Source organism: Panulirus ornatus, chromosome 3 (assembly GCF_036320965.1).
Source record: "Panulirus ornatus isolate Po-2019 chromosome 3, ASM3632096v1, whole genome shotgun sequence".
Taxonomy (NCBI): Eukaryota; Metazoa; Arthropoda; class Malacostraca; order Decapoda; family Palinuridae; genus Panulirus; species Panulirus ornatus.
The window spans coordinates 62,615,693-62,640,198 of record NC_092226.1 but is presented as its reverse complement, the minus strand read 5'-3'; the positions used below and the strand labels follow the sequence as shown (position 1 = coordinate 62,640,198).

At 41.1% G+C, this 24,506-nt stretch overlaps 1 protein-coding gene across 4 annotated transcripts in view; it reads left to right on the top strand.

The window, feature by feature from the left end:
* Positions 1-24,506, top strand: part of FIG4 (polyphosphoinositide phosphatase FIG4) — a 322,728-nt gene that overhangs the window by 142,617 nt on the left and 155,605 nt on the right. For all 4 annotated transcript variants that reach the window (XM_071687992.1, XM_071688012.1, XM_071688003.1 and 1 more), the window contains exon 10: positions 4,293-4,385. In XM_071687992.1, coding sequence (XP_071544093.1) covers positions 4,293-4,385 — 93 coding nt within the window. The remainder of the gene's footprint in view (positions 1-4,292; positions 4,386-24,506) is intronic.

The following is a 24,506-nucleotide window of genomic DNA, read 5'->3' as shown; positions in this document are numbered from 1 at the left end:
GCATTTGGACGATTTTTGCAGGGAAAAAATGCAATTGAGTGGGAGAAGTATAAAAGAAAGAGACAGGAGGTAAAGAGAAAGGTGCAAGAGGTGAAAAAAAGGGCAAATGAGAGTTGGGGTGAGAGACTATCAGTAAATTTTAGGGAGAATAAAAAGATGTTCTGGAAGGAGGTAAATAGGGTGCGTAAGACAAGGGAGCAAATGGGAATTTCAGTGAAGGGCGTAAATGGGGAGGTGATAACAAGTAGCGGTGATGTGAGAAGGAGATGGAATGAGTATTTTGAAGGTTTGTTGAATGTGTCTGATGACAGAGTGGCAGATATAGGGTGTTTTGGTCGAGGTGGTGTGCAAAGTGAGAGGGTTAGGGAAAATGATTTGGTAAACAGAGAAGAGGTAGTAAAAGCTTTGCGGAAGATGAAAGCCGGCAAGGCAGCAGGTTTGGATGGTATTGCAGTGGAATTTATTAAAAAAGGGGGTGACTGTATTGTTGACTGGTTGGTAAGGTTATTTAATGTATGTATGACTCATGGTGAGGTGCCTGAGGATTGGCGGAATGCGTGCATAGTGCCATTGTACAAAGGCAAAGGGGATAAGAGTGAGTGCTCAAATTACAGAGGTATAAGTTTGTTGAGTATTCCTGGTAAATTATATGGGAGGGTATTGATTGAGAGGGTGAAGGCATGTACAGAGCATCAGATTGGGGAAGAGCAGTGCGGTTTCAGAAGTGGTAGAGGATGTGTGGATCAGGTGTTTGCTTTGAAGAATGTATGTGAGAAATACTTAGAAAAGCAAATGGATTTGTATGTAGCATTTATGGATCTGGAGAAGGCATATGATAGAGTTGATAGAGATGCTCTGTGGAAGGTATTAAGAATATACGGTGTGGGAGGCAAGTTGTTAGAAGCAGTGAAAAGTTTTTATCGAGGATGTAAGGCATGTGTACGTGTAGGAAGAGAGGAAAGTGATTGGTTCTCAGTGAATGTAGGTTTGCGGCAGGGGTGTGTGATGTCTCCATGGTTGTTTAATTTGTTTATGGATGGGGTTGTAAGGGAGGTAAATGCAAGAGTCCTGGAAAGAGGGGCAAGTATGAAGTCTGTTGGGGATGAGAGAGCTTGGGAAGTGAGTCAGTTGTTGTTCGCTGATGATACAGCGCTGGTGGCTGATTCATGTGAGAAACTGCAGAAGCTGGTGACTGAGTTTGGTAAAGTGTGTGGAAGAAGAAAGTTGAGAGTAAATGTGAATAAGAGCAAGGTTATTAGGTACAGTAGGGGTGAGGGTCAAGTCAATTGGGAGGTGAGTTTGAATGGAGAAAAACTGGAGGAAGTGAAGTGTTTTAGATATCTGGGAGTGGATCTGTCAGCGGATGGAACCATGGAAGCGGAAGTGGATCATAGGGTGGGGGAGGGGGCGAAAATTTTGGGAGCCTTGAAAAATGTGTGGAAGTCGAGAACATTAGCTTGGAAAGCAAAAATGGGTATGTTTGAGGGAATAGTGGTTCCAACAATGTTGTATGGTTGCGAGGCGTGGGCTATGGATAGAGATGTGCGCAGGAGGATGGATGTGCTGGAAATGAGATGTTTGAGGACAATGTGTGGTGTGAGGTGGTTTGATCGAGTAAGTAACGTAAGGGTAAGAGAGATGTGTGGAAATAAAAAGAGCGTGGTTGAGAGAGCAGAAGAGGGTGTTTTGAAATGGTTTGGGCACATGGAGAGAATGAGTGAGGAGAGATTGACCAAGAGGATATATGTGTCGGAGGTGGAGGGAACGAGGAGAAGAGGGAGACCAAATTGGAGGTGGAAAGATGGAGTGAAAAAGATTTTGTGTGATCGGGGCCTGAACATGCAGGAGGGTGAAAGGAGGGCAAGAAATAGAGTGAATTGGAGTCATGTGGTATACAGGGGTTGACGTGCTGTCAGTGGATTGAAGCAAGGCATGTGAAGCGTCTGGGGTAAACCATGGAAAGCTGTGTAGGTATGTATATTTGCGTGTGTGGACGTGTGTATGTACATGTGTATGGGGGGGGGGGTTGGGCCATTTCTTTCGTCTGTTTCCTGGCGCTACCTCGCAAACGCGGGAGACAGCGACAAAGTATAAAAAAAAAAAAAAAAAAAAAAAAAATCTACAAGCTCTTCACCATTTCCATTTACAACACTGAACACCCCATGTACACCAATTGTTCCCTCAACTGCCACATTACTCACCTTTGCATTCAAATCACCCATCACTATAACCCGGTCTCATGCATCAAAACTACTAACACACTCACTCAGCTGCTCCCAAAACACTTGCCTCTCATGATCTTTCTTCTCATACCCAGGTGCATATGCACCAATAATCACCCATCTCTCTCTATCAACTATCAGTTTTACCCATATCAATCTAGAGTTTACTTTCTTAGACTCTATCACATACTCCCACCACTCCTGTTTCAGGAGTAGTGCTACTCCTTCCCTTGCTCTTGTCCTCTCACTAACCCCTGACTTTACTCCCAAGACATTCCCAAACCACTCTTCCCCCTTACCCATGAGCTTCGTTTCACTCATAGCCAAAACATCCAGGTTCCTTTCCTTGGAATTACTAAAGGGCATATTTCAGTAAGCTTATTACCTAAAAGATGCATAGGAAAACTAAAGGTAAGGTAGAAGGATGAATTGAAGATGTAAGTAAGCGAGACTAGTATAACTTGGGTGTAATTTGTGGTATGAAGAGATTGTGGTGTCTGGAGGATAATCTGTATGAGCCATTTTCTTGTATGTTAAAGACGTTTTTTTACTGCTTTCCTAACCTAAGTGAGAACAAATGAAGAGTGGCCTCACTTGCACACACCTGATCTGTTGTCATGCATAATGTACTGAAACCAAAGCCCAGCATCCACAACCAAGACCCACAGAGCACTCCCAAGATTTATCTTATGTGCTTCATCTCCCCATGTTCAGCCCACTGTCAGCACATTGACCTCATATACTACTTTGATCCAATTAAGCCCATTGCTAGCACATTGATCCAATTCATTCTAACCAGTTCAAGACTTTCACCCTCCTTATTGTTCACTCCTTGTCTCCCTCCATATTGCATCTTGCTTCCCTTCCCTCTTCGCTCCCATCACTACTGATATTTGCATCAATTTAGTTAGTCTTTCTTCATTCTTCCTTTCCTTTGGCCTGAAATATTTTAGCATACCTTGGTCAGCCCTGTAAGTCAGACTGCTCTTGCATCCACACCTCTAACACTAACATTTACAGTAAAATATATCTCACATTACAGTAAATCTATCTCACATTACAGATATTCTTCAGGCATCTCATTTGCAACACATCCACCCTCTTCCTTTCCTTTGCATCCAAGACTAAGACTCCATCCATATGACATTGTCAGGACAACTGTACCTGCAGACACACCTGTCTTTGCCTTTACAGAGAAAGACCTCTCCTTTTGCACTCCTTAATACACTTAGGCCTTATCCTCTTTTTCCACCCCATAACTGACCTCAGCCTCTCTGGTTCCATCCACTGCCATGTCCACTTCCAGATACGTAAATTACTCCATTTCCTCCAGGTCTTTCCTTATATTCAAACGATCCGGTCTCATACCCCCTCCCTGCAGCACCTCATTTCCTAACTTTCATACACAGTAACTCAACTTTCTCCTTTCATACTCTATCCGAAACTATAACACCAACTTCTAGAGTTTGCAGCTGGAGGCCTGTCATCAATAAACAGCAAGTGATTTACATCCCAAGGCCCCAACCCTTACATCTTGTTTCAAGAACCCTCACTTTTGCCTCACTCACCTCCCAGCTCATGAATGGCTTACACAATCATGAACAGCAAAAATTCTTGGAACCACTTGCCTTCTTTCTTGGTAAAAAACCCCTCACTGACAAGGAATCTCTGTCAATCCCACCATATGCTTTTTCCAGATCCATGAATGTTACATATAGATCCCTCTCTTTTTCCAAGTACAGTAATTCCCACACAGATTTGTAAAAGTAAATACCTGATCCACAGTCCATCTGCCTTAATGTTCATCCCGAAATGGGTGCATTGTACATGCCACCACCCTCACATTCTCAACTCTCCCATACACCTTACCAGGTATTCAACAGGATTATACCTTCATAGGGCTCTGTGCAAGCATTTTGCCAGTCCTCTGACACCTCACCTTTTGCAAACAAACATAAAACAGATGATTTACGTGTCTATTAATTTTCCCTAAGCAAAGCTGACCACAGATATAAATGATTCAATTTTTTTGTAAAGTATTTTAGTTCAGTGATTTATGTTACTTTTCAGGGTGATGTGGCAAATGAAGTTGAGACAGAACAGTTGGTCTGTGATGCCCATGTAACATCCATTCACTTGGGCAGATTTACCTCATTTGTACAGGTTTGTTTAGCTTATTTACTCAAAATTTCGATAAATCCTCATAATTCAAACATCATATTGTTTTATAACTTTTATAATGCTTTATTTTCATAGGTTGCCTTGATATTGTTTGTGAATATCCATGAAAACTTTCAGCGATATTTCAACTTCTTCCCACAGATTTTATTTCTTATCTTTTTTTACTAATTTTGTTGTTGAGTTATTTAGTCTTTCATCCATTTGCTGTCATATATCTCTCCAAGTGTGGTTTGTCCCACAGATCATGAGAAATTAAGTTCAGATCACTGGGAATTAGAAACCTCTAACCCTTCACCTTCTTGTAAGTTTACACCTCTTACTCCTCGTTAACTACCTTTCAGTTACTGAAGTTTTCTGTTTGGTACAGTTACCCCACCTGCTGTCAGCAACCTTCACTCAGCAGTAATGTCAGCATCATTATCCTGATAGCCACCCCACCAGTCACACTTGTGACCTCCTAATTTCCTAGATTATGGATGTGTGGGATCATCTGCTAGCCTTCTTATTTGTTTGACATCCTCCATCTTCACAGAGATAAATTTCCTTCTACTCCAGTAGTAAACACAGAGATGGTAGTGAAAAGTCGCAAGTGGAGTAGGAACATTTGTGTCATAGTGTGTGATTGGTTAACATATTACAGTCTCAGTCGCTGCCATGTAGTCATATATTGGGTAGGGTTCTGTGTATGAATGCTCTATGTAATAAATGTGAATCATATATATGTGTATGCTTTGCAGTATCATAGTATAATATCTGTTTTGCACGATTGATTTGTTATGTTAGGTATTATGACTCATAGTTATGGCACTATGCAGCTAAAAGTATTCATGGAGTCGGTGGAAGCCTTAGGGGTTTGGATCCAACCATTCATCTCGTTTAGTGTGTCAAAGCATATAATATTCAAAGTTTAGGTATTGTTTGAAATTCGGTTGGCTGTCTGCTGACATTTGCTCCGCGCTCCCTGTCACCAACTGTCAAAATAAACTCGATGAAGATTGCTCAACGCAGATGCATCATGGGCATGAGAGACTCTGGCCTGACATATTCAGAAATATTACAAGAGCTAGGGATATCTCGCACAACAGTGTATAAATGATTAAGAAGATGGGATGAAGAGAAACATCTCATTGATCAGCCAAAGTCAAGACTCCCCACACAAACTACACCAGCTCAGGATGAAGCTATACGTGGAGCAGCTGCAGCAAACCCCTTCACAAATGTTATCACCATTAGGGAACAGCTAAGACTTGATAATACGCCAAAGATAGTGAGGAAGAGGCTACATACTTGCATACACCATCGGACACCTGCTGTCAAAGAAAAGCTCAGTGAGAAACACAGAGAACACTGACTTTGCTTCACCCAACAGTACACAGGCAAGGGATTGGATTTCTGAGCACGTGTCATGAAAAATTTTTCTGTTCATCATCACTTGGGAAAGTTTTTTGCCGAAGCAGAAATAATGAAAGATAAGACTATATTAGTAGGATATGTATTGCAGAGACTACAAAATACTACAGGGTTTCACAATTATTCATTCCTTTGCTTATGTTGACTAGGATATTACATTATCAATTACGTTTTCTATTACCATGCAGTTCTTATGGTTACTAAGAAGATTAGTTTGCTTTGTGAAATATCACACTGCTTATCTTTTCAATCCTGTTCACACCCTTCTCTGCATCTTTGTTAGCCACAGGACAAGTTAATATTGTAACATGCAGTGAATGCCAGTAAAAAAGTCTCTCCTGCTTATTGTCCATCTGTTTATTAGTTTTTCTCTTTTATGTATCATAGATGTATACTGAATAACAGAATAATAAGTATAAACAAAAAGATTTGAACCAGTTATGTGCACTATAACATCTATGAAGTGGCCAGGAGCAGTCACATCACTGTCAATATGTGGGGCTGGATCTACCTGCATGGAGTAGGTGAACTGGTTGACATCAAGGGACATTTAACTGCAGACAGGTATAAAGAAATACTTAAAGAAGTCATCCTCCACTCAGTGTGGACCTCCGCTCTACCTTACTCAGAGAGGATCGTCTTTATGTTGCATAATTGCCCATACACACATCCAGGATCGTCAGACACTGATTTCAATTTGTTGAACTCCTCGAATGGCCAGGCAAAGCAAATGATTTCAATCCTATTGAGAACATATGAGCAAATATTGTTAATGTGTTGGAGCCAGTACTGGAACAAACATCGGATCAACTGGTGCTGCACGCCAAGAGGGTGTAGGAAATCCTGAGGAGGAAGCCTGAACTGGTGTTCAGGCATATGGCTTCTGTTCCCAAACAGCTGCAGAAAGTAATTGAGATGGGTAGAGGCTGCACTGGCCACTGAGCATGGGTCTGAAATGTGAGCTTGAGAGCATGGCAGAGTCTGCGTGCATGCTTGAGTATGTTTGTATGTATAAGTATGGGTAGGTAGGACTTGTGATAAAAATAAACATGCTTTACCAAATTTTATTGACACCTGTTTGTCATATTTGGAGCAGCACAAATTTACATATGAATAAACTTCCCCTCTGCAGTAACTACCATATTGATGAATGCAAAGGAGAACCAACAGTGAACTGTAGCTGCCTAGGATAGGTTAAAGAAGATCATAAGACTTGATATTCTAAGGTAAATTGCACAGTAAGAAATCAGAAACCAGTATTGTAATAATATAGCAAAGTAATAGCGTGAATACAATGTTGGCACACAAGGCTGATCACTGCAACTTCAGTTTGTGGAATATTATTAAATTTGTTGGTTACATGTTATCCGTATCATTTTATGCAAACAGCTGTTAAACGTTTATATTAACCACACGTTATGAATGCAACCAGTTCAGGAAGGCCATAATTCCTAATCATATTAACCAGTTTGCTGTTTTCATTAAAACCATAAGAATACCTTATCCAGTTGGAGCTATAATTTTAAACTTTTTTATGGTATTTCTTATGAGTGAAATTGCCCGAGGTAATACAGAGCATACTATAAACTGTGCATGGCACTTTTTAGTCAACCTAATGCTTAACAAATTCACCTTTTGCTTGAAAGAACACTATATGTGCATAATATAATTATTGTAATCTCAGTAACTTTCCCATGCATATGTAATTTTTTTTAACAGTAACTGACACAGGACGGACAATTCTACCTAAATCTGAGGCTGTTATCATGTGACAAAAGAAAAAAAATTAAGGGCAAAACAGTGAAAATAGGAGAAAAAAGGAACGTTAATTAGTACTCCTGAAATGTTTATAGACTTGACTCTTAAAGTTATAAAGGTTGCAGCAAGGAGGAAAACAAAAGAGGAAAGAGAGTGCTAAGAGCAACACTGCACATGGCTTAAGTATTTTACTCTAGCTAACACCAGACTATTTTACTATGACTGTCACTACATGATTATACTTACCATAAGGAAAACCATACATAGCAGAATTGTTAGCCCTCAATGTGTAAATGATTTAGAATCATCCAGTATGATTAAAGAATAACATTTCCATCAACATTTTGGAGTTGATTATGATAGTGCATCTCCCTCATAACATGTGCAAAGGATCAAACAACTGTCAACCTAGGAGTGCCGTCATTTGCACTAATGTGAAAATGCACTCACCCCCAGAAGGGTTTATTAGAATTTCATTGATTTCAACTGTGGGGTGACAGATTGCTGCTTTATCAATACAACATTTTGAATATATTACTTGAACATGCAAATTTGTGATTGAACTCGAAGTGAGGTATCATCTATATTGGTGAATAGAAGGATGGATGAGATAGGGAAGACATTACTAGAGATGAGTGCTCTTGTGAGGCTAGCCGGAAAATGAGTGCTCCATGAGGCTAGCTCATTGAAGAGGTTGTACGGCAAGAGGGTAGAGGTCCTAAGAGGAATGTTTTGAGTATCAGGGCCACAACCTGTTTTAATCATAGGTCTAGCAAACATCAGTTTAGTAACAGCATAGATTTTTACCAGTTGAATTAAGGAAGTATCAAATAGATCTTAGTGTGTTCATTAACATGCTGGTATTGGAAATTTTTCAGTAAACACTCCAAGAATTTATGTTACCATGAGAATTCAGATTTTCCCAGTCTACCTCTTTACAATTGATTATTTATTCATGTATTATACTTGACCACAGTTTCCCACTTTAGCGAGGTAGCATCAGGAACAGAGAACCAAGCCTTTGAGGGAAAATCCTCACTTAGCCTAAAAGATCCCCATTATTAGTACCTAGCCCTCTCAGAAAGATGCATATTTTATTGTTTCATGTACTATCCTGATTGTTCATTTATTGTCTTCATTGTATATTTGTTGTGGAGAATTAGAATTCTTTGAAGGATTATTTGCACCACAAACTCAGAAGTGTACACAAATCCAGCTCATAGTTGGCATGGACATATTTAGGTTGTGGGTAGGGGTCTGTGGTTTTGGGGCATTGCGCATGATGGCTACAGAATAGAAATGAGCCAATGTGTATGAAAGGAAAAAAAGAAGCACCATAAGGCACTTCTTACCTACAGTTTTAACTTTTCTAGTTATTTATTGTCTGAGCAGGCCATCTTCCATTGTTTCTGAAACTTGAGGTTGTCTACTATTAGAATTGTCTGACCTTTTCCTTCATCATTTCTTTTCCATCTCGTTATCATGTACCTCTATGGACAGAACAGTTGAGGTCTACATCGCTGTAGTAATCTCTGTTCCCGAACTCCAACAAGATCTGGTATGTTTTTTCTTTCATACTTTATCACCATCTCCAAAGGAATAGACAAAGAAAAGCTGCTTCCACACACTTCCATTCTGTCACTGTCATGTGTAATGCACCGAAACCACATTTCTTTATCCACAACCAGGCTTCACAGACCATTCCATGGTTTACTCCGGATGATTCACATTCCCTGGTTCAGTCCAGTGACTGCACATTGACCCCTATATACCACATTGTTACAGTTTACTCTATCCTGTGCATGTCTTTCACCCTCCTGCATGTTCTGGCCACAATTGCTCAAAAGCTTTTTCATTCCTTCCATCTCCAATTTGGCCATTTCATTTTCCTTGTTCCCTCCATTTCTGAGACATACATCTTCTTTGTCAATCCTTCCTTACTTTTGTCTCTACATATCCAAACCATTTCAGCACCCACTCTGCATCTTCTCAAACACACACTTTTTATTACCACACATCTCCCTTACCCTTTCATTACTTAATCAAACCACTTTACACCACATATTGTCCTCAAACACTTCATTTCCAATACACCCACCTTTCTCCGCATAGTCTTAATCTGTATGCTTCGCATCCATGTAATAATGTTGGGACAGCTATACCTTCAAACATACCCATTTTTGCTCTCCCATATAATGATCTGTTCCAAACACTTTTCAATGCTTCCAGAACCTTCACTTTCTCACCCACCCTGTGATTGACTTCAGCTTCAATGGTTCCATTTGCTGCCATGTCCACTCTCAGGTATCTTAAAACTTCACCTCCTTCAGTTCTTCTTTTAAGTTCACTCCCCAGTTAATCTGTTCCTCAACTCTACTAAACCTAATAATCTTGTTTTTATTCACATTTACTCTCATGCTCTCTACTTCTTTGTTACACACACTTTTCCAAACGTGGTCACCATTTTCAGCACTTTACATTTGAACCTACCACCAGTGCTGTATTATAATGAGACAATAATTGACTCACTTCCAAATGCCCTCTCATCCCCTACAGATTGCATACTTGTCTCTTTCTCCAAGGATCTCACATTTACCTCCCTCACCACCCCATCCATAAGCAGATTAAACAACCATGGTGATATCAACATCTGCCACAGACCAACCTTCACATGGAACCAATCACTCTCCTCTCTTCCTCCTCATACACATTCCTCACACCCCTAATAAAAACATCTCACTTCTAGCAGCTTTTCTCCCACACCATATGTTCTTAAGACCTTCCACAAGGCATCTCTATCAATCCTACCATATGCTTTCTCCAGATCCATTGATGCCACACACAGATCCATCCATTTCTCAGAGTATTTCCCACACACATTCTTTAGTGCAAACACCTGTGAAACCCTGGGGATAGGGGAGAAAGAATACTTCCCACGTATTCCCTGCATGTCGTAGAAGGCGACTAAGAGGGGAGGGAGCGGGGGGCTGGAAATCCTCCTCTCTCGTTTTTTTTTTTAATTTTCCAAAAGAGGGAACAGAGAAGGGGGCCAGGTGAGGATAGTCCCTCAAAGGCCCAGTTCTCTGTTCTTAACTCTACCCTGCTAATGCAGGAAATGGCGAATAGTATGAAAGAAAGACCTGTGAAACCATACTGTTCCTCCCCACTCTGATGATTTGTACATACCTTCACTCTGTCAGTCACAACCCTCCCTTAAAACTTACCTTTGTCCCCCTTGCCTTTATATAATGGCTCTATACATGCATTCCACCAGTCCTTAGGCACCTCATACATACATCGATAATCCTAACTAGCCAATCAACAGCACAGTCACCCCATTTGTTATGAAATTTGCTTGCATTACCATCCACTCCAGCTCCCTTGCCACATTTCATCCTTCATTAGGCCTTCAGTACCTTTTCTGTCTTCACCAAACTACTTCTCATGACTCTCTCTTTTTGTCCAAATACCCAACATCAGCCTCCCTATTATGAAACACAGAATACTAACTAAACTTCCTCTTTACTTTATCGCTGCCTTTCACCACTTCCCCTTTTTCCCCTTCACCAATGTTCTTATTTGTTCTCTTAGTTTTTGCACATTATTAACTTCCTTCCAAAACATCTTATTCATTGTAAAGTTTACTGATACTCAACCACCCTAACTCCCAATTGCCCCTCTTTTTCAACCCCTGCACCTTCCTCTTGACCTTCTGCCACTTTCTTCTATACATCCCCCTATCATTAGCACTCCTTTCCTGTAATACTGCCCAATTGCCTCCCTTTTCTCTTTCACTAGCAACTTTACTTCATCCTGCCACTCACTTCCCTTTCTAATCTGACCACCTCTCACCTTACACATGCCACATGCATCTCTTGCACACACCAGCACTGCTTTCATAAATACCTCCCATTCCTCGCACACTTCCCTTGCTTCATTTATTCACACCTTTTACCATTCTCCACTCAGTCTCTCCTGATATTTCTCTGCACATCTCTTTTCCAAGCTCATTCTCTTTCATCTCTCTTCTCAACGATATTGTTTCCTCTTTTCCTAAAACTTCTACAGATCTTCACCCTTTCCTCCACAGGATAGTGATCAGACATCCCTTCAGCTGTTCCCTTAGCATATTTCCTTCCAGAAGCCTCTTTCACATGCCTGTCAGTTAATACGTAATCCAGTAATGCCCACTGATCAGTTTTCCTACTTATACATATATACTGGTGTATGTTCCTCTTTTTGAACCAGGTATTCCTCAGGACAACTCTACAAGCTGTTCACCATTGCCATTCATTGTTCTCAATACCTTTTAATACCCCATGCCCCTCAGTTATATCCTTAACTGCCACATTGCTTACCTTCTTATTCAAATTACCCATCACTTACCTTCACATTCAAATCACCCATCACTAATACTTGGTTTGATGCATCAAAACTGTTGACACACTTATTCAGCTGCCTCCAGAACACTTTCCTTTCATAATCTCTCTTTTCATGCCCAGGTGCAGAAGCACTACTAATCACCCATTTCTTGCCATCCACTTTCATTTTTACTCACTTCGATCTAGAATTAATTTCATCATACTCTCTCCCTCACTCCCACAACTGCTTCAAGGGTAGTGCTACTACTTCCATAGCTCTTGTCCTCTCACCAACCATTCTTCCCCTTTAACCATGATCTCACCAATATTGTTTCCTCTTTTCCTAAACCCTCTACAAATCTTCACCCTTGCCTCCACAAGATATGATCCTTAATTCCAGCTCTTTACCATTTACTGATAATCCATTTGTGTTTGTGTACAGCACTTTCAGTCTGACATTGCCATACCTAACATTCCTGACACCTTTGCAGAACTGGCTTCCTGTGGTGTCTCCTGTTTTTTACTTTCTGATTATACTCTCTGCCTTTTGCCTCTATCTTCCATAGTTCTGTTACATGTGATGAATATCTAACTGAATTTCACCTTTTTTTTAATTTCAAGTTACTTACCTCCATACCAGATGGTACCAGACTGAATTCAGTCATAACTTGTTGTCCCCTTTTATCTTGATTATAAACCAATTTTTCTTTGTTTTATCATGGAAACTGCATTTGGCATTTCTGTAGCCCCCCATAATCTTTTGATAAACACTCTTCTTTTCCCTCTCCTTTTTATCCTCTTCTAGTCCAAAATTATCAGCCATGTGCAATATGAATTTTTTTTAATTTTGGTGCCACCCACTTTTCTGCTAGATTCCTCAGTTTTGAATCATAAACCTCTGTGTCTCTGATATTTTCTTTAAGATCTTCTGTTTAACTAACACTCACTTATCTCTACACTTTCTTAAATCTTAAGTATTTCAGCACTGTGCTTGAACATCTCAAGGTCTCTGCCCCACTGCAGCACTATTCATGCTTTGCATCCATTGAATAGTCCAAGAAATTACTTTTACATACTTCTCCCTGCCCACTATTTTTGATGGAATTGGTATGCAATATGGTTTTTTCTTCTTGTGGAACATCTTCTGTGGCATCTAGAAAAGACCTTTCAGGCCCTTATATTTTTGTTTGAGGAAATCTTCTTTCCTCTGGTTACATATCTTCTGAGCCACCTCAACTAATTAGAATCTTTGTTCATACCAAATGCATCCTTTTAATCCCTAATATTTTCTCGTCTCATGACACCTTTCAGAGAAATTGACTCTTCATTCCTCTTATTGTGCTAACTTATGATTCATTGTATCTCTCCATCTACCTATATCTCTTACATCTGTTTCCAACTGGAACTCCCTCAAGGGGGTGGCCACAGCAAAAGAGTCTCCATAACAAGTGAATTTCAGTATCACTTTTTAGCCTTTAATGCCTCACCCTTAACAAGCCTTTGGAAGAGGCAGCTTCGGCGCAGTGTTTGCAGAGACTCCTATCTAATGTTCCTACCGGCTATTACTACCTTTTACTCCTGCCTAATGTTCCTACAGGCTACTTCTACCTCATGTTTTTACCTAATGCTTCTGCCTAAATTTTTTCACCAACTTCTACTATCTATTGTTCCTACCACTTGCCAAAAGGCAGGGCTAGCACATAGTGCTTGTTGCAGAAAATTGAGTTACAAAAAATGCAAGTAGTTCACATGTGAGTTAGGCAGAAAGAAAAGACACATACCTGGGTTGGAAGAGTGCACCTTGACAACCACTGAAATGCTGGCACACTACACAGCAGTCACTAACCCTCTCGATACTCGAACAGGTAGTACCGGTAATATACCTCCCTGCTTATTAACTACTACCTATAATTCTTAAAATTCTCTTTCTTAATATCAAGTAAGATTCCCAGAATTTTTTCTTATGATTCATCCTTTTATATCATCCACATCTTGTCGAACTAGTATTGGTTTTGTTACTTACCTTTGTTTGAATCCATTTTTTATATGAAAATCAAATTGAAATATTTCCACTTACTTGGCTTATGCACCTGGGCATGAGAAGAAAGATCATGAGAGGCAAGTGTTTTGGGAGCAGCTGAGCGAGAGTGTTAGCAGTTTTGATGCACGAGACCGGGTTATAATGGTGGGTGATTTGAATGCAAAGGTGAATAATGTGGCAGTTGAGGGAATGATTGGTGTACATGGGGTATTCAGTGTTGTGAATGGAAATAGTGAAGAGCTTGTAGATTTGTGTGCTGAAAAAGGACTGGTGATTGGGAATACCTGGTTTAAAAAGAGAGATATACATAAGTATACGTATGTAAGTACGAGAGATGGCCAGAGAGCATTATTGGATTACGTGTTAATTGATAGGTGCGTGAAAGAGAGATTTTTGGATGTTAATGTTTTGAGAGGTGCAACTGGAGGGATGTCTGATCATTATCTTGTGGAGGCGAAGGTGAAGATTTGTAGAGGTTTTCAGAAAAGAAGAGTGATTGTTGGGGTGAAGAGAGTAGTGAGAGTAAGTGAGCTTGGGAAGGAAACTTGTGAGAGGAAGTACCAGGAGAGACTGAATGCAGAATGGAAAATGGTGAGAGGTAAGGATGTAAGGGGAGTGGGGGAGGAATGGGATGTATTTAGGGAAGCAGTGATGGCTTGCACAAAATATGCTTGTGGCATGAGAAGCATGGGAGGTGGGCAGATTAGAAAGGGCAATGAGTGTTGGGATGAAGAAGTAAGGTTATTAGTGAAAGAGAAGAGAGAGGCATTTGCAGGGAAGTAATGCAAATAACTATGAGATGTATGAAAGAAAGAGGCAGAAGGCTCAAGAGAAAGGTGAAAGAAGTGAAAAAGAGGGCAAATGAGAGTTGGGGTGAGAGAGTATCATTAAATTTTAGGGAGAATAAAAATGTTTTGGAAGGAGGTGAATAAAGTGCATAAGACAAAAGAGCAAATGGGAACTTCAGTGAAGGGGGCTATTGGGGAGATAATAACAAGTAGTGGTGATGTGAGAAGGAGTTGGAGTGAGTATTTTGAAGGTTTTTTTGAATATGTTAGATGATAGAGTGTTTTGGTTGAGGTGGTGTGCAAAGTGAGAGGGTCAGGGAGAATGGTTTGGTAAACAGAGAAGAGGTAGTGAAAGCTTTGCGGAAGATGAAAGCCAGCAAAGCAGCAGGTTTGGATGGTATTGCAGTGGAATTTATTTTAAAAGGGATGGCTGTGTTGTTGACTGGTTAGTAAGGATATCTAGTGTATGTATGACTCATGGTGAGATGCCTGAGGATTAGCGGAATGCATGCATAGTGCCATTGTACAAAGTCAAAGTGGATAAAGGTGAGTGTCCAAATTATAGAGGTATAAGTTTGTTGAGCATTCCTAGGAAATTATATGGGAGGGTATTGATTGAGAGGGTGAAGGCATGTACAGAGCATCAGATCGGGGAAGAGCAGTGCGGTTTCAGAAGTGGTAGATTATGTATGGATCAGGTGTTTGCTTTGAAGAATGTATGTGAGAAATACTTAGAAAAACAATTGATTCTGTATGTAGCATTCATGGATCTGGAGAAGGCATATGATAAAGTTGAGAGATGCTCTGTGGAAGGTATTAAGAGTATATGGTGTGGGAGGCAAGATGTTAGAAGCAGTGAAAAGTTTTTATTGAAGATGTAAGGCATTTGTACGAGTAGGAAGATAGGAAAGTGATTGGTTCCCAGTGAATGTCAGTTTGCGGCAGGGGTGTGATGTCTCCATGGTTGTTTAATTTGTTTATGGATGGGGTTGTTAGGGAGGTGAATACAAGAGTTTTGGAGAAAGGGGCAAGTATGCAGTCTGTTGTGGATGAGAGGGCTTGGGAAGTAAGTCAGTTGTTGTTCGCTGATGATACAGCACTGGTGGCTGATTTGGGTGAGAAACTGCAGAAGCTGGTGACTGAATTTGGTAAGGTGTGTGAAAGAAGAAAAACTGAGAATAAATGTGAATAAGAGCAAGGTTATTAGGTACAGTAGGGTTGAGGGACAAGTCAGTTGGGAGGTAAGTTTGAATGGAGAAAAACTGGAGAAAGTGAAGTGTCTTAGATATCTAAGAGTGGATTTAGCAGCGGATGGAACCATGGAAGCGGAAGTGAGTCACGGGGTTGGGGGGGGGATGGTTCTGGGAGTGTTGAAGAATGTGTGGAAGACAAGAACATTTTCTTGGAAAGCAAAATTGGGTATGTTTAAAGGAATAGTGGTTCCAACAATGTTATATGGTTGCAAGGCATGGGCTATACATAGGGTTGTGTGGGGGAAGGTGGATATGTTGGAAATGAGATGTTTGAGGACAATATGTGGTGTGAGGTGGTTTGATCAAGTAAGAAATGAAATGGTAAGAGAGGTGTGTTGTAATAAAAAGAGTGTGGTTGAGAGAGCAGAAGAGGGTGTATTGAAATGATTTGGTCACATGGAGAGAATGAGTGAGGAAAGAGTGACAAAGAGATATATGTGTCAGAGGTGGATGGAACGAGGAGAAGTGGGAGACCAAATTGGAAGTGGAAGGATGGAGTGAAAAAGACTTTGAGTGGTCAGGGCCTGAACATGCAGGAGGGTGAAAGGCATGCAAGGAATAGGGTGAATTGGAATGATGTGGCATACTGGGGTCGACATGCTATCAATGGATTGAACCAGGGCATGTGAAGTGTCTGGGGTAAACAATGGAAAGTTTTGTGGGGCCTAGATATGGAAAGGGAGCTGTGGTTTTGGTGCATTACACTTGACAGCTAGAGACTGAGTGTGAATGAATGTGGCCTTTGTTGTCTTTTCCTAGGTCTACCTCGCGCACATGCGGGTGGAAAGGGAATGTCAATTCATGTGTGGTGGGGTGGCGGCGGGAATGGATGAAGGCAGCATGTATGAATATGTGCATGTGTATATATATGTATATGTCTGTTTATGTATATGTATGTATACTTTGAAATGTATAGGTATGTATATGTGCGTGTGTGGGCGTTTATGTATATAATGTGTATGTGGGTGGGTTGGGCCATTCTTTCATCTGTTTCCTTGTGCTACCTCACTAACGCGGGAGACAGCGACAAAGTATAATAAAAGAAATACCTAAGTAAAATAACTTGGCTTTGTGAATGTTTGAAAATGAACTTATGTTTTTGTGGACTAATTTTCCTGCCTTATTTTATGGATCTCAGTATACATAGGTCAGGCAGTACTAAAGGCTCTTCTAATTTCAAAAACTAATCAATATATAGCTTATTGAAGTAAAGGTAGTGTCCATCCAGAAAAGCTTTTGAAACATGTGCTCACAGTGCCTCCTCATAAAAACAAATACTTAACTTTTATTATATTCTTCCAGCTACACACATTTAAAAAGCCCATGATATCTTAGAGGTGGCTTCTACTTTGAGGAGCCTTTCTGAGGAACCATTCCATGGAGGAAATTGATTTGAGGTCTTTAGTATTCCTCAATACCCTTGTTGAATTATAGGTTACCACAGATATTGAGAATTAGGCCCACTATTGTGCTATAGTTTTCTGTTAGTTAAGAATTTTTGTAGGTTTGCGGCAGGGGTGTGTGATGTCTCCATGGTTGTTTAATTTGTTTATGGATGGGGTTGTGAGGGAGGTGAATGCAAGAGTTTTGGAAAGAGGGGCAAGTATGCAGTCTGTTGTGGATGAGAGAGCTTGGGAAGTGAGTCAGTTGTTGTTTACTGATGATACAGCGCTAGTGGCTGATTCGTGTGAGAAACTGCAGAAGCTGGTGACTGAGTTTGGTAAAGTATGTGAAAGAAGAAAGTTGAGAGTAAATGTGAATAAGAGCAAGGTTATTAGGTACAGTAGGGTTGAGGGTCAAGTCAATTGGGAGGTAAGTTTGAATGGAGAAAAACTGGAGGAAGTAAAGTGTTTTAGATATCTGGGAGTGGATCTGGCAGCAGATGGAACCATGGAAGCGGAAGTGAATCATAGGGCTGGGGAGGGGGCGAAAATTCTGGGAGCCTTGAAGAATGTGTGGAAGTCGAGAACATTATCCCGGAAAACAAAAATGGGTGTTTGAAGGAATAATGGTTCCAACAATGTTGTATGGTTGTGGGGCATGGGCTATGGATAGAGTTGTGTGCAGGAGGGTGGATGTGCTGGAAATGAGATGTTTGAGGAAAATATGTGGTGTGAGGTGGTTTGATCGAGTAAGTAATGTAAGGGTAAGAGAGATGTGTGGAAATAAAAAGAGTGTGGTTGAGAGAGCAGAAGAGGGTGTTTTGAAATGGTTTGGTCACAAGGAGAGAATGAGTGAGGTAAGATTGACCAAGAGGATATATGTGTCAGAGGTGGAGGGAACGAGGAGAAGTGGGAGACCAAATTGGAGGTGGAAAGATGGAGTGAAAAAGATTTTGAGTGATCAGGGCCTGAACATGCAGGAGGGTGAAAGGCGTGCAAGGAATAGAGTTAATTGGAATGACATGGTATACCGGGGTCGACGTGCTGTCAGTGGATTGAACCAGGGCATGTGAAGCGTCTGAGGTAAACCATGGAAAGTTGTGTGGGGCCTGGATGTGGAAAGGGAGCTGTGGTTTCGGGCATTATTGCATGACAGCTAGAGACTGAGTGTGAACGAATGAGGCCTTTGTTGTCTTTTCCTAGCGCTACCTTACACACATGCGGGGGGGAGGGGGATGTTATTCCATGTGTGGCGAGGTGGCGATGGGAATGAATAAAGGCAGACAGTGTGAATTGTGTGCATGTGTATATATGTATATGTCTGTGTGTGTATATATATGTGTACATTGAGATGTATGGGTATGTATATTTGTATGTGTGGACGTGTATGTATATACATGTGTATGGGGGTGTGTTGGGCCATTTCTTTCGTGTGTTTCCTTGCGCTACCTCGCAAACGCGGGAGACAGCGACAAAGCAAAATAGATAGATAAATAAAGAATTTTTCTCGTTCCCTCCACCTCTATGCTATCATAGTTCATAGAACTGACTGACCTTGGAAATAAGAATGAGTTTTGAAGAATATAAATTTGCTTCTCTACAGGGCAGTGTCACATGAGCAATTTTCTTAGTTGCCATTTCCTGCCCATCTTTTCCATCTTTCACAAAAAACTTTCCCTAACTGGTGATAAGCACCATTGAGATGGTCTTGAGTTTCCAGAATAATGGGATGACTAGTGTTACTGGTGGCAAAGTTGATGAGGCAGGTGGAGGTTGCTGGTTGTAAGGGGGAAACTAAACTAAGCTGAAGGCCACAACTACTGAGATTTGGTTAGTTAGGGGTGAGAGACATGAACTTCACCAGAAGGCAAATGGTTAGAAGTTTCTGACCCCCAAGAATCTTAGGGAATCTCATGGTTTGTGGGACACTACATGGGAGAGAAACTGTTCTTCATTCTTCACAATTCATCTTTCAGTCCATTGACATCTAATTCCTCAAAATTAGTAGGCACATGATTTTGTGATTTGGCATGATGTCCCTTGGTATATTCTCAAGAAAAATCTACTAAAATCCTGAGAGAAAGCTACTGAAATATATTATGCATCTTTTCAATGAAATCTTTGTCCATTAGCACCTCATCAATTGCTAATTCTTGATGAAAATGATATGTTTGATCTTCTTTAAATGTCCTTTGGGTATCCCTGGTGTTAGTTTCATGAAAGATGGTCTTTAGTATGTGGATTCAAGGTATGAAAGATTTTTATAAGAAAATGTAGAAAATCCCAGATAGCCACCCATCAGTTTTACACTTTCTTAGGAAACATCAGCATGATTGATTTAAACTATGACACATTTACAGTAAGGTTTATATTTACTTTTATTATACTTATTCACTGTCTCCCACATTTGCGAGGTGGTTCAAGGAAACAGATGAAAGAATGGCCCAACCCACCCACATACACATGTATATATGTAAATGCCTACACACGCACATATACCTACCTATACATTTAACGTATACATACATATACAGACACAGACATATACATAGATACACATGTACATGCTCATACTTTCTGCCCCCATTCATTCCCATCGCAACCCCACCACACATGATATCGCACCCCCCTGCCCCCGCACGCGCACGAGGTAGCACTAGGAAAAGACAACAAAGGCCACATTCGTTCACACTCAGTCTCTAGCTGTCATGTGTAATGTACCAAAACCACAGCTCCCTTTCCACATCCAGGCCCCACACAACTTTCTATGGTTACCCTAGACGCTTCACGTGACCTGTTTCAGTCCATTAACAACATATCAACCCCTGTATACCACATCGTTTCAACTCACTCTATTCCTTGCACGCCTTTCACCCTCGTGTATGTTCAGGCCCCGATTGCTCAAAATCTATTTCACTCCATCTTTCCTCCTCCATTTTGGTCTCCCACCTCTTGTTCCCTCCACCTCTGACACATATATCTTCGTGGTCAATCTATCCTCTCATTCTCTTCATGTGGCCAAACCACTTCAATACACGCTCATCTGCTCTTTCAACCACACTCTTTCTATTATCTCACATCTCTCTCACGCTTTCATTACTTACTCGATCAAACCACCTCAAACCACATATTGTCCTCAGACATCTCATTTCCAGCACATCCATCCCCCCTCCGCACGACTCTACCTATAGCCCACGCCTCGCAACCATATAACATTGTTGGAACCACTATTCCTTCAAATATACCCAATTTTGCTTTCCGAGATAATGTTCTCACCTTCCACACATTCGTCAACGGTCTCAGAACTTTTGCCCCCATCCTGTGACTCACTTCCACTCCCATGGTTCCATCCACTGCCAAATCTACTCCCAGATATCTAAAACACTTCACTTCCTCCAGTTTTTCTCCATTCAAACTTTCCTCCCAATTGACTTGTCCCTCAATATTACTGTACCTAATAACCTTGCTCTTATTCACATTGACTCTCAGCATTCTTCTTTTACACACTTTACCAAATACCAAACTCAGTTACCAGCTTCTGCAGTTTCTCACATGAATCAGCCACCAGCACTGTATCATCAGCGAACAACAACTGACTCACTTCCCAAGCTCTCTTATCCACAACAGACTGCATACTTGCCTCTCTTTCCAAAACTCTTGCATTCGCCTCCCTAACAACTCCATCCATAAACAAATTAAACAACCATGGAGACGTCATGCACCCATGCCGCAAACCGATATTCACTGGGAACCAATCGCTTTCCTCTCTTCCTTCACATACACATGCCTTACATCCTCGATAAGAACTTTTCACTGCTTCTAACAACTTGCCTCCAACACCATATACTCTTAATACCTTCCACAGAGCATCTCTATCAACTCTATCATATGTCTTCTCCAGATCCATAAATGCCACATACAAATCCATTTGCTTTTCTAAATATTTCTCACATATATTCTTCAAAGCAAGCACCTGATCCACACATCCTCTACCACTTCTGAAACCACACTGCTCTTCCCATATCTGATGCTCTGTACATGCTTTCACCCTCTCAATCAATACCCTCCCATATAATTTCCCAGGAAGACTCAACAAACTTATACCTCTGTAATTTGAGCACTCACCTTTATCCCCTTTGCCTTTGTACAATAGCTCTATGCAAGCATTCTGCCAATCCTCAGGCACCTCACCATGAGTCATACATACATTAGATATCCTTACCAACCAGTCAACAATACAGTCACCCCCTTTTTTAATAAATTTCACTGCAATACCATCCTAACCCGCTGCCTTGCCGGCTTTCGTCTTCCGCAAAACTTTTACTACCTCGTCTCTGTTTACCTAATCATTCTATATGACCCTCTCACTTTGCACACCACCTCGACCAAAACACCCTTGTATCTGCCACTCTATCATCAAACACATTCAACAAACCTTCAAAATACTCACTTCATCTCCTTCTCACATCACCACTACTTTTTATCACCTCCCCATTAGCCTCCTTCACTGATGTTCCCATTTGTTTACTTGTCTTACGCACTTTATTTAACTCCTTCCAAAACATCTTTCTTTATATTTATTATTTATAGTCTCATTTTATTTATTTTGCTTTGTCGCTGTCTCCCGCGTTAGTGAGGTAGGGCAAGGAAACAGACGAAAGAATGGCCCAACCCACCCACATACACAAGTATATACATACACGTCCACACACGCAAATATACATACCTATACATCTCAACGTATACCTATATATACACACACACAGACATATACCAACATACACGTGCATAATTCATACTGTCTGCCTTTATTCTTTCCCATCGCCCCTTTGCCACACATGAAATAACAACCCCCTCCCCCCTCATGTGTGCGAGGTAGCGCTAGGAAAAGACAACAAAGGCCCCGTTCGTTCTCACTCAGTCTATAGCTGTCATGTAATAACGCACCGAAACCACAGCTCCCTTTCCACATGCAGGCCCCACAGAACTTTCCATGGTTTACCCCAGACGCTTCACATGCCCCGGTTCAATCCATTGACAACATGTCGACCCCGGTATACCACGTCGTTCTAATTCACTCTATTCCTTGCACGCCTTTCACCCTCCTGCATGTTCAGGCCCTGATCACTCAAAATCTTTTTCACTTCATCTTTCCACCTCCAATTTGGTCTCCCACTTCTCCTCGTTCCCTCCACCTCTGACACATATATCCTCTTGGTCAATCTTTCCTCACTCATTCTCTCTATGTGACCAGAACATTTCAAAACACCCTCTTCTGCTCTCTCAACCACACTCTTTTTATTACCACACATCTCTCTTACCCTATTATTACTTACTCGATCAAACCAAATCACTCCACATATTGTCCTCAAACATCTTATTTCCAGCACATCCACCCTCCTGCACACAACTCTATCCATAGCCCACGCCCCGCAACCATACAACATTGTTGGAACCACTATTCCTTCAAACATACCAATTTTTGCTTTCCGAGATAATATTCTCGACTTCCACACATTCTTCAAGGCTCCCAGAATTTTCGCCCCCTCCCCCACCCTATGATTCACTTCCGCTTCCATGGTTCCATCCGCTGCCAGATCCACTCCCAGATATCTAAAACACTTCACATCCTCCAGTTTTTCTCCATTCAAACTTGCCTCCCAATTGACTTGTCCCTCAACCCTACTGTACCTAATAACCTTACTCTTATTCACATTTACTCTCAACTTTCTTCTTTCACACACTTTACCAAACTCAGTCACCAGCTTCTGCAGTTTCTCACATGAATCAGCCACCAGTGCTGTATCATCAGCGAACAACAACTGACTCACTTCCCAAGCTCTCTCATCCACAACAGACTGCATACTTGCCCCTCTTTCCAAAACTCTTGCATTCACCTCCCTCACAACCCCATCCATAAACAAATTAAACAACCATGGAGACATCACACAACCCTGCTGCAAACCTACATTCACTGAGAACCAATCAGTTTCCTCTCTTCCTACACGTACACATGCCTTACATCCGCGGCAAAAACTTTTCACTGCTTCTAACAACTTGCCTCCCACACCATATATTCTTAATACCTTCCACAGAGCATCTCTATCAACTCTTATCATATGCCTTCTCCAGATCCATAAATGCTACATACAAATCCATTCGCTTTTCTAAGTATTTATCACATACATTCCTCAAAGCAAACACCTGATCCACACATCCTCTACCACTTCTGAAACCACACTGCTCTTCCCCAATCTGATGCTCTGTACATGTCTTCACCCTCTCAATCAATATCCTCCCATATAATTTACCAGGAATACTCAACAAACTTATACTTCTGTAATTTGAGCACTCACCTTTGTCCCCTTTGCCTTTGTACAATGGCACTATGCAAGCATTCCGCCAATCCTCAGGCACCTCACCATGAATCATACATACATTAAATAACCTTACCAACCAGTCAACAACACAGTCACCCCCTTTTTTTTATGATTTCCCCTGCAATACCATCCAAACCCGCTGCCTTGCCACTTCTGAAACCACACTGCTCTTCCCCAATCTGATGCTCTGTACATGCCTTCACCCCTCAATCAGTACCCTCCCATACAATTTACCAGGAATACTCAACAAACTTATACCTCTTTAATTTGAGCACTCAACTTAATCCTTGCCTTTGTACAATGGCACTGCAAGCATTCCGCCAATCCTCAGGCACCTCACCATGAGTCATACATACACTGAATAACCTTACCAACCAATCAACAATATAGTCATCCCCTTTTTTTGATAAATTCCACTGTAATACCATCCAAACCCGTTGCCTTGCCGGCTTTCATCTTCCGCAAAGCTTTTACTACCTCTTCTCTGTTTACCAAATCATTCTCCCCAACCCTCTCACTTTGCACACCACCTTGACCAAAACACCCTATATCTGCCACTCTGTCATCTAACACAGTCAACAAAACTTAAAAATACTCACTCCACCTCCTTCTCACATCACCACTTCTTGTTATCACCTCCTCATTAGCCCCCTTCACTGAAGTTCCCATTTGTTCCCTTGTTTTACGCATTTTATTTACCTCCTTCCAAAACATCTTTTTATCCTCCCTA